This window comes from Typha angustifolia, chromosome 7, assembly GCF_048772165.1.
Source record: "Typha angustifolia cultivar Huaian chromosome 7, ASM4877216v1, whole genome shotgun sequence".
Classification (NCBI taxonomy): domain Eukaryota; kingdom Viridiplantae; phylum Streptophyta; class Magnoliopsida; order Poales; family Typhaceae; genus Typha; species Typha angustifolia.
Genome location: NC_133245.1, coordinates 3770360 through 3781340, shown reverse-complemented (window position 1 = coordinate 3781340; position 10981 = coordinate 3770360). Strand labels below are relative to the sequence as shown.

The 10981-nt window shown below is 42.5% G+C and overlaps 2 protein-coding genes across 2 annotated transcripts; one reads left to right on the top strand and one right to left on the bottom strand.

The window, feature by feature from the left end:
- The first annotated feature begins 4392 nt into the window (after positions 1 to 4392).
- LOC140762832 (protein kinase PINOID-like) lies at positions 4393 to 6151 on the top strand. Its single transcript, XM_073100788.1, has 2 exons — positions 4393 to 5086; positions 5200 to 6151. The coding sequence occupies exons 1-2, from the start codon at positions 4566 to 4568 to the stop codon at positions 5897 to 5899; spliced, it is 1221 nt and encodes a 406-aa protein (XP_072956889.1). The 5' UTR covers positions 4393 to 4565; the 3' UTR covers positions 5900 to 6151.
- Positions 6152 to 9001: 2850 nt separating this feature from the next.
- Positions 9002 to 10855, bottom strand: LOC140764022 (phospholipase A1-Igamma1, chloroplastic). Its single transcript, XM_073102443.1, has 2 exons — positions 10002 to 10855; positions 9002 to 9805 (listed from the first exon to the last, which is right to left on the bottom strand). The coding sequence occupies exons 1-2, from the start codon at positions 10814 to 10816 to the stop codon at positions 9085 to 9087; spliced, it is 1536 nt and encodes a 511-aa protein (XP_072958544.1). The 5' UTR covers positions 10817 to 10855; the 3' UTR covers positions 9002 to 9084.
- Positions 10856 to 10981: the final 126 nt, after the last annotated feature.

Here is a 10981-nt window from a genome sequence, read left to right as displayed (position 1 = left end):
CTATAAAGAGTCTAAGTGATCTCGGCCCAGCCCAATAGTAGCCTCTTCCCATACCAATAGAGTTTTATCACAAGAACCCTTTTTCTATTTCTTTTTGTAAAAGAGACCTTTCGCCGAAACTAATAACAAGAGAAATAGGTTAGTTTGAAAACTATTCAGGGAGGTAGATCAGTGGTAGTTTGGTGCATATAACAGCTATCAATGCAAGCAAATCTAATTATTTAGCTGATATTTAATTTGTGCATAAAGACTTTAGATTGCTAACATTGTTAAGATCATAAGATATTTCACAACATAGACGGGCAAAAAATATAATATATAGAAAGATAATAATTATCTGCAAAGAAAAGAGTACAGTACGTAGGTAGCTACCGTATCGTAACGTGGACAGAGGCATTCTGGACATAACGAGGACTATCGAGGGTATTTAAGTAATCTTAGGGACTAGTGGCGATTAATACTGATCCTAAGCTCTTACGTTGATAATTATATGGATAACTGAGGGCATTTAAGTAATTGACATGTAATGGGATATCATGTGGCGAGCAGCCGACACGAAAAGCGGCGCATCGCGGGGTTCATTGTTCGGACCAATTGACTTCTTCTTCTTTATTTAAATTTTGTTTTCCTTTTTTTTTCAAATTTTAAATTCAAATCTTCTTAATTGCTTGGAAGAGTAGGATTGGCTCTTAGGCTGGGGGACCGAGTTCTTGTTTCTATATGATTGGTTGCTGTGGCGGAGGACTGTCGACGAAAGCGTACTCCGCGGCGTATTGGAACTCAGCGATGCCTAATTGTGTTCCTTAAACCGTGTTTAAAAAATATATATATAAAAAAACTCCTCTTGGAAAATAATTATGATCGATCCTATTTTAACTTATCTCTCTGTTCTTTAAATTTACAAATATTGGAATTGATATAAATAATATACTATAATCTATCATATTCAAATCAAAAAATATTTTTGTCGAGTTGATTTAAATCTTCTTTATTCTCGTTATCATCGACTGACTAATAATTACAAACCTGATGTGGAATATAAAGAATTTAATTGCTTCAATTTAAAATACATAAGAATAAATTCAAATCGGACCAAACCACTAATAAGGAGTGAACTGTAATTTACCCTAATAAGCATTATGCCAGTCTTAAACCTGGAAAAGAAAAAGGAGAGTCAAAAGTGGAGAAATGGATGGCATAGATTCTCTTCTTTCTCTAATAAAATCGTAAAGCTTCCATATGTTTGGCTTTCTTTCCACTTTCTCAAACAGTAAAAAAGAATTATTTTGGGACTATATATTTATATATAGTGCCAGAAGAACATGAATCTTTAGACTGCATTATTTCAGAACTTTTGTTTGATGATTTTAGGGGTAAAGGTTGACATGAAGGTATTCATTCTCCCATTGCAGAGGACAAAGCCATAGCGTACGTACTGAAAACCAACCCATGACTGCTGCTTTAAATGACCCACAAGAGAATTAGACCCTAACACCCCAAGAATCCAAACATTATATTTGTGTTATAGATAATAAGCTCGGAAGCTAATTATAAGAGGTTAGTCTTCTTTAATATATTAGTCATATAATTAGGCTTAATTTTTTAATCACTGAGGTACAATGATGATTGCATCTTAATTAAAGGGAATAAAATGGTCCAGATTCCCTTTAGCTGTGTACATGTGTTTGTACTCTAATGTCTAAGCATGTAGGGTTAGTGAGTTATATGGAGCTTGAAGTTGATGATATTAATGTGGTTGGGTGTTCCATTGTCTCCCTATCAAAGCAGCGGGAATATTGATGAGTTTGTCTAGCAATGTTCCTTTCTCTCCCTTCTCCAAACCCTCCATCTTTCTTGGGCTAATCAATGGAGGAGGAGAGGGGGGGGGGAAGTCCTTCCATGATTGATTATTACGTGGGCCATTTCAAAAGCAAGACACTAGTTCATGCCATCATGTGTCATGTTATCTCTACATCTCTCTGCCTATTATTCAGCAATCATAGTTATTTGCTACGAGTCTTTTGTTGTGTCCTTATAACTAGTAAAATATCTTAGACGACAAGAATAATCGATTATTATTAGAGCACTTCGCTTGGCTGGATGGAAGGAAGTAGTCCACGTTAAAGAGTGGTGTAAGGCTAGGCTTCCTCTGGTTGCAAGTTGGGAGTCTCGTATCCTTTTCGGACAAAGTAGGGCATCTCTTTTAGCTCACATTCATGGTCCCTCTCCTGGTCCTTCCAACGGTTGAAAAGCCATACGCCAACTCTAATTTATGACCAGTTTCGATGAATTATTTATAAGTTAAAATACATTTTTCTATCTCCCGTTAAAAAAATATTTTATCTTTAACTTTGTTTTCTGTATCGTGCCATCCTAAAATTTTGACTCAGTTACGACTGTCAGATTTTTCTATCCAAAACTAACGCTGTCCATACATTTTAAAAGCTATTACTTTATTTCACATCTATTTGATTTTTTTCCCTTATAAATTTTTAAAAATCTTGATGTTAATCATAAATGATTGATGAATAAGTTAGATACGCGTTAGTATTTGACTTGTTACCACGCCAACTACGAGACAACATCTAATGTTAGGTTATAGTGTGCAAAACTAAATTTATTGGCCAACCTCATATCTATCGTTATCGGTCTGATAACATGTGGTAAGCTGCACATCTTATTATCTAATATTTATCACTAGCTCATTAGTCATGAATTATCGAATGTTTTAAGTTTTAGAGTCAACTACTTTTCTTAAACAATAATATGCATATCCTAAGTAAGATTCTCTTGAAGATTACATTATTGTAGTACTTTGTGTGGTTGTAGGTGGTAGCAAGCACCAGAAGCATCTTTAAGTTAGTTGCTGGCCTCCTCTCCTAATTTTTGGAACCTCTGTGGCATGTTTCCACTTGTGCATTTGGCTGGCATTTGGCTAGACAACTTTGCCTTCACATACCCCATATATAGAGCCCCTTTCCTCCTCCACCCTTCTACTTAGAAAGGAATTTTTATATATATAAAAAGAATTAGCATTATTCCATCATACATGATTAAAGATTTGAGTATCTTACTCATTAATAAGTTAACAATTCCTTCGTGTGGAACCCTAATGCATTTCTTAATGTGAGTTCTCTATTCCGGGAACTAAATTTGCCCCTTGTGGCCGCACATGGCCGTGGGCCACCCGCGGACGGGTTTCGATGACCGCCATGATGTCCGATCCTCATTAGCTAGACTAAACCAAGATTAAGACACGTTAACCAGATGCTATTTTCCCTTTAATTAGACCTCTTCAGACAAATCCAAGACCTCTTGGTCCTTTTATCCCAGCGTAGTTCCCTATCTTGATTTATTGCACACTTGGGGGAGAGAATATTCGCAGCAAACTGGGTTACAAAAATTTTGAGGGAGAGAATATTTTCAGCTGGAGATGAGAGTGACATGACATTTTTTTGACCATCTTCTCGGCATTTTGAGCTCTGACATCTCTGTAAGCAAATTCCAATCCCCTTTGTCATTAATGAAAAGATCGAAGCAGCAGTATATATCATCCTCTCTGTCACCCTTTCTATGGAAGTAATTTTGATCAATAATCTATAGTTTCTTCACGAGGAAGTGACCTTGGTCAAGCATGTCTATTGTATTGCATTTGTTTGAGAGCTTTTCATGAATCCTTGACTCCTCATATGTTTGACATCAGACAAAACTATCTGATTTATTTATTTCTAACACATTAAATGTCAACTATAAGTTGAAACTTTTACCCTATTGGCCAGCCCACTTTTTCACTTTTATGGAAGAAGAAAGGGAACTAGAAGCTAGTTTACTTAGACTTGCAAGGAGGTGTCAAGAAAACTAACTAGATGGGCATTGCATTGCAGAAAGAGTAAAAGTGTAATATAAAAACAAAATTATAATATAAAATAAGTAAGCATAGTTAAAGAAATTCTAACTTTATACCACATGGAATTTGCAGTCAATAGGAGGCAGCATTGTGCAGGAAGATGTGAAGCATCCCAAGCGATTTCCATGTGATTCCACCCAATTCATTAGCAATCAAGCTCCGGTAGTCTCATCCACTTTGCGGACCAAATCCCAAAATTAACCTTATGCTGACGATTCCAGCAGCAACTTTTTGCATGCATACGTCGTCTTCACCTGGGTTGCTTTTGTACATGGCTCTCTCTTTTGCACTTTTTTACAGTCCTACCACTCACCTGGGTTCGCTCCCTCCTTTAGGAAAACTAAAGGGGCGGCAAATTTTGCGTAAAACACCCTACAGTCGCCTAATTTTGCGGTCAAAACTCACGACCATTCGCACAAGCGTAGGCGTAGGGTGTTACTTACAAATTTCTCGAAAAGAAACAAATATTACAATATTGGTAAATACCTCGATTCGCCGCTGGTATAAATGCCCAACCGTCCTCTCTCCCTTTCTCCACCAAAACGGAGCGAGGAGAAGAAAGTTTTAGAGCTCAGCTCCTCTCCGATGCCATTTCAAAGGATCCTAATAGAGAAGCAGTGAATCGAATCGGTGGTGGTGTTTATATTTGGATCCGAAGATGCTAGAGTTCCCCCAGGATTCGGACTTGGAGACCGGATCCGAGACCCTCACCTCGAGCCAGAGCTCCAGCTCCAGCCTCCTCTCCCTCGAAGACACGTGCTGCTCGCCGAGGCCGCCGCCGGGGAAGCCTCACCACCGGTGCTCCGACCCGGCCTGGGCAGCGATCAGATCGCGCCTCCCGGCAATCATGGGGCCGAGGGACTTCAATCTGGTCCGTCGGATCGGGAGCGGGGACATCGGGACCGTGTACCTCTGCCACGTGCGCGGGGAGCCGCGGTGCTTGTACGCGATGAAGGTGGTGGACAAGGTGGTGTTGGCGGAGAAGAATAAGCTGGGGAGGGCGGCGGCGGAGAAGCGGATACTTAGGGTTCTCGATCACCCGTTCCTCCCGACTCTTTATGCGGACTTCGACGCCTCGCCGCATTACTCTTGCGTAGTGATGGAGTATTGTAGCGGTGGGGATCTCCACTCCCTTCGCCATCGACAGCCTGGACTCCGCTTCTCTATCTCTTCCGCTAGGTAATTTTAATTATTTATTTTATTCTTAGCTATAGGGTGTTTTAAAAATATATATAATTTAATTATTATTGGTTTACTCCCTCTAAAATTTCTTTTCCAATTCTAACATCCAGGTTTTACGCGGCGGAGGTACTACTCGCCTTGGAGTACCTCCACCTGCTCGGGATCGTGTACCGAGACCTGAAGCCGGAAAACATCTTGATCAGATCCGACGGCCACATCATGCTCTCTGACTTCGACCTCTCCCTCGAGTCCACGTCGTCCCCGACCCTCGAGCAAGTTGACCTCGCCGCCTCACCCACGTGCCTCCCGGACCACCGCCTGTTCCGGGCCCGGAAGAGCCGGACCGCGCGGTTCGTGGCAGAGCCGGTCGGAGCCAGGTCGGGCTCGTTCGTGGGGACCCACGAGTACGTGGCGCCGGAGGTGGCCTCCGGTAGGGCCCACGGCAACGCTGTCGACTGGTGGGCGTACGGGGTATTCCTATACGAGATGGTGTACGGGCGCACCCCCTTCGTGGGCCCCACCAACGAGGCCACCCTGCGCAATATCGTGAAGAGGCCGCTCGTGTTTCCCACGTGCTCCGACCCAGCCGGCTCGGATCTGAGGGATCTGATAGCCGGTTTGCTCGCCAAGGACCCGAACCGCCGGCTCGGGTCGACGCGCGGCGCCGCTGACGTCAAGGGGCATGCGTTCTTCAAGGGGGTGAACTTTGCGCTCCTTCGCACGTGCCGGCCGCCCTTCGTCCCTGGGCTAATCTCCCGGTCCGGTTCGTGCAAGGAGAGGGAGAAGCCGCTCCGGTTCGAGTACTTTTAGCTCTTCCCCGTTTTGCCCCTGGCTTCCTCAGAGACATGTGACGTGGGCTTGGGGCCACGTGATCCCCTGCCCACCGAACAGGAGCACGTACTCCAAACGCAAGGAGCGCCAGAAATGCTTGTCTGCCACGTGTTCCTTTTGTTCTATCTGAAGTAGATAGAGTCGAGTTTAATTAATTAATTAATTAATTAAGGGTTAGGATGTAAATATAGTGACATTGACTTCTTGAAGACCTCTACTACTTTATCCAAATTAATTGAAGCTAAATGAGGAGTAATTAGTAGCTAATTCCTGGGCCAGCCAAAGCCAAAGCCACTGAGTGGGCCGGGTGCAGCATGTGGGTTGTTTTTATTGTCTTCCTGGGCCCTAAGACTAGACATAAGATTAGACAAAATGTCCAACTCTTCTTATATTTTCTAAATATAGGGACACTTAATCTTATCTATATTTAACCACGAGTATAAGCCATTGCTGCTACTTTTTTAACCTATGCAGTGTGATCAAGTAATTTTCTTCACAATAATTACTTAATTCTCTTATTCATTCGTAGGTTGTAAATAACTTATTTTAAAATGAGTTCTATTATTCTGGTGTAGTAATTGAAAAATAACTTAATTTTTTTGCTTTACTAATTCATTATTCTCTCTTCTTTTATTCCATATAATTTTTATTCAAAATTAGAATTATGTCTCTAGACAATATCTAATTACTAATAATTTTAAATCAAATTTCAATACAAATTAATTACTCTTTATTATTTTAATACTAACTTTATATCTTATTTAGTATAATTATTATTTTTTATACTTGTATTAGACTAAAAAATAAAATAACTTATATTATTGTTAGCTTTTTTTTTTTTTTGCCGTATTAATTTTTTTTTCTTTCTTTCTAGAATTAGAGTTATTCTACGTGTCATCAGGCCTTAGGCTCCACCTTACCAAAGTTGGTCGGTATACGTGGATTTTTATTTTATCGAATGGTCCAATCAAAGTGGTCACATGTGGGAGATTGGCTAGTGCATAGTTTGCGTGCGAATGCGGACTAACCTTTATGGGCTACTCCACATTGCTGCTCCCTCTTTCTCTAACCTCAGAATGACCCCCGATGCGACTTGCCTCTAGCCACGACATGCATCTCGTCGATTCAATCAATCTTTTCATTTTTTCCTATTCATTTTGATAATTCTTGAGTGCGACGCTAACCAACTTTACTAAAGTTGATAGCTACCGTTTCTATAACTAAGAATATCATAATATTAATTTAAATATTAAATAATTATTGATTTAGTTCAACGGTTCAATTCGATTAATGGTTTAGTAGTATGATTATTTTGAAGAAGTAGTTTAACCGTGTGACGACGACTGCCCCTGGGTGAAGATCCTGAGAACAAAATACGGCGAACTCAACCCATGGGGACCCATTCATTCTACAATGGCGTCTTGGGTTTGGAGAGCTCTAGCCTCCACAAAGATTTCCCTTAGGATGGGGTGCCGTGACCTAGTTGGGGATGGGAGAACGACTAGTTGCTGATGCAGGTCTGGAGTAGGCTTTCAAAATCAATGTTACTATGCTAGCGGCGGCGGTCGGGCAAGATAATTGGATTTGGTTGTTAGATATAGCTGGGGAGTCGAATGCCAAATCCATGTATGCCTTCCTCCTACCACCTCATTAGGAAAGATGGGTGGGGTGGAAGACCTTGTGGTGGCTGTTGGTGGCAACTTGAGGGTGAGATTATTCACTTAGAAACTCCCTTGTGGTAGACTTCCAACTTGGGCCCATATGTATTCCATCCAAGGGGTTGGACGAAAACTATGCCCTATGTGGTATCCATAGGGAAAGCATCGAGCATCTTCTTTTGCATGTAGATATGTGAAGGAGGTCACGGAGTAGCTAGCTTGTAGCCAAGGTTGGGTGTTGATTGGTCGAATAAGTCTACCATGGACTGGATCACCATGGTGTGGAGTGAAGACCCTAAAGAGAATAAGGCTTGCTTGGCACTCATGGTGTCTACTTTGTGGTTGGCATGAAAGCAATGCAACACCAAGGTGTTTAGAGGTGTTGAGGATCACCGGAGAGCAATAATCATTGTTTGGTTCAACTAGCGAAGGATTATGCCAAGCAAAGGAAAGCGAGGAGTAGACTAGATGTGATCCGAGGGATACAATAGGTGCAACTTACTTTTGGCTGGGTAAATGTCAATACTGATAGTACCTATTTCGTAAGTGATCAACAAAGAGGAGCCGGGGCCATTCTCAAAGCAACGGATGAGTCCTTAGTGTCAAGGATTTGAATCTTTATTGATGGTTGATGATTGTGTCCTTAGACTGAGCCTCTCAATTGTTGTGGGTCATAACAGCAATGAGGTGTTGACTTACTTACTCGAGTTGATCTGTAATCTGAAGGACGAGGTCAGATGCCCATAGAGAATTAAGGGGTTAGTTGTTGAGTGTAAGTCTTGACCCTTTCGGGAGGATAGGCCCAGCTAAAGTTAGTTTAATCTCTAGAAGAAAAAAAAAAGTGAGTTAATTATTCATAGATTAATTAATCATAGGACGAGGGGGTAAAATATTGTAAAAAAAAATTCTCATATTCCTATCATTATCAATGTCCAAAAAATATCTATTTAAGTAAAAAAAAATATATAATTAATATAAAAATAATAATAGTATCTAATTATTTATATTGACAAACAAGGGTACCTAGAGTTTTTCCTCAAAAACTCTAAAAAATCTTCTACCTTTTGAAATATAAACATTGCACGAGTTTGATTAACCATCTTGACGCTTCTGCTATAGGTCAAGATGAATAAGTCTTACTGTTGCCTATAAATGACCATTGGCAGGGACTTCGAGCTTAGGCCTAACTCGTGGTGAGCTCGGAGCCACTTCCGGATGGGTCGGGCTCAGGCCGAGCTATATTATGAATAATATAGTTCATGCCCAATACCCAGGCAGGGGGTATTATTGGCTAGGACGAGGAGGGAGAAGGGTTGGTTAATTATTGGTAACTTCTAAAGGTATCTTACTTCAACTAGTATTTATTCAAAACAAACAAACAAAAAAAAAAACTTATTTCAACTAGTTATTGAGTCAAGATAAGTACTAGTTCATATTTATCATCCGTCCTTCAATTCTATAAAAGAATATTAATCCATGATAAGTACAATATGATGATCAAATTAATCATCTCTCAAAAATTACTTGGCCAATTCCACCCGAGCTCCCACCTAGAGGTGATGGTATATCCTCTTGCTCTCTCTTAGGCATCTCCCATCTCCCATACGAATTGCACACCATTCCCCTATTCGCCTGCTGAGACCAACAAGCTGGTATTCTCAATTCATCTCTCAGCATTCCTGTAGCCTTATTCACCAACGCCACGTCCCTCTTGGCGTTACCCCGGAATTCCTTATCCGAGCTGAGATATCCATCCACCAAGTGTAAGTACGTCTCTAGGCTATGATATCCGGGGATATCCAATCCGTTCTTCTTCAGATACGGCGACGACTTCACATCGAGCCCGAGTTCGAGTCCGACGTGGGTGTAGATCCACTCTAGGGTTCCTGTCAGGCTCTCCAGCTTCTTGATCCCTTCGTTGAATAGAATTCCGGGCAGTTTAGGGACGACGTCTTGTTTCACCACAATACGTAGAGGCTTTACCCTCGCTTCCTTTAGCTTCTCAGCAAAGGCCTCGTTGCCCACCCGCGGGGCGCCGAAGGAGATCACGCTCACCGGGAGGTCTGGGATCGACGAGGCGGCTTCGTAGGCGTTGAGCAACGCGAGGGCGCCGCCGAGGCTGTGGCCGGTGATAGTTAGGCTCACCTTCTCTCCCTTTTGGCGGTAGTGAGTGACCAACCGCTGGATCTCGGCCATGACCTGTTCTGATGCGCTCAACTTATTGTATCTGTTAGGATATAAGAAATTAAAATTAGCATTCAACTTCACATCTTAATCTTACTAATATATATGTATATATATATATATTGATATGTCATTAGTTCAAGAAATAGTAACATTTTATATGTAGTAGAAATCTGTAAAGAAATGTTAAAATTAAGTAGGGAGATGGATCATTTAAGGTAAGTGAATCATGAATTTACCTGGTAGCCTCACTCTTGGAGGTATAGATGCTATGAAAGCCATGCTCAACCTTAGCATCGCCATGCTCCGGCCCAAGAAGCTCTAACCTCCCCTGCAAATCCTCCAGCCACTCCGCCGTGGCCACGGTGCCGCGCCACGCGACGACGACATCCCGGCAGCCGATTCGGCGCGACTCCTCGTCGCCGCTCACCGCGACGTAGCCCATCCAATTGGAGTCCTTGCTCCACGCCTCGCCATGGAAGGACCTCTCAAGCCACAAGGGCAGCTCGACGTGCGACATGGCGTACAAGTACTTGGTCACCCCGTAGCCATGGCGAGCGAGGCCTAGCTTGTCTACGAATTTATTACGACCGTAGAGGCAGCTGCCGCAGTAAGGCGAGAAGGGATTGAAATCGAACGCGTCGTAGGTGGCCTGGGAGAACTCGCCGTACTTTAAGATCTCGCGGCGGAGGTGGGGGTTGAGGGGGTCGAGGAGGGGAGACCAGTCGGAGAAGCCGTGGAGTTGGGGGCAGAGGAAGGAGATGTCTTCTCTGGGGGAGTACGTGGGGGTGGTGGCGGTGGAAAGGTTGGGGAAATTATGGGGGTCGTTGGTGGTGGTGGGTTTGGGGTTGGGATTGGGATTGGGATTGAGGTGGAGGAGGTTGGAGAGGGGAGTTGGGAGGTTGACGGAGGAGCTTGAACGGTGTTGATGGAGAGGTGGGTGGACTACGGTGGTGGATTCGTTGAGTTGAGATGCGTGCGGGGTGAGGAGGGTATTCTTCTTGCATGAGGGGAGAGGGAGGTGGTGGAGGCTCGAAGTGGATGCTAAAGCCATTATTGATGAAGGATGTAAGCCGAATGTGGTTTAGTTCGAAGGAAGCGGAGGATTAAATATACGAATACAAATAAGTTGCTAATTGTTTTCTTGTTCAAAAACGTGTGAATGTTAGACTGGAAAATTTAAAAGGAAAGCTTTGGAGACTTTGACCTAGTGACAGGC

Excerpts from the sequence above, each read along its gene's own strand:
- LOC140762832 (XM_073100788.1), top strand. The coding sequence starts at position 4,566 with ATGCTAGAGTTCCCCCAGGATTCGGACTTGGAGACCGGATCCGAGACC. Across the intron at positions 5,087-5,199 it reads TTCTCTATCTCTTCCGCTAG|GTTTTACGCGGCGGAGGTAC; the intron begins GTAATTTTAATT and ends TCTAACATCCAG.
- LOC140764022 (XM_073102443.1), bottom strand. The coding sequence starts at position 10,816 with ATGGCTTTAGCATCCACTTCGAGCCTCCACCACCTCCCTCTCCCCTCA. Across the intron at positions 9,806-10,001 it reads TCCAAGAGTGAGGCTACCAG|ATACAATAAGTTGAGCGCAT; the intron begins GTAAATTCATGA and ends ATATCCTAACAG.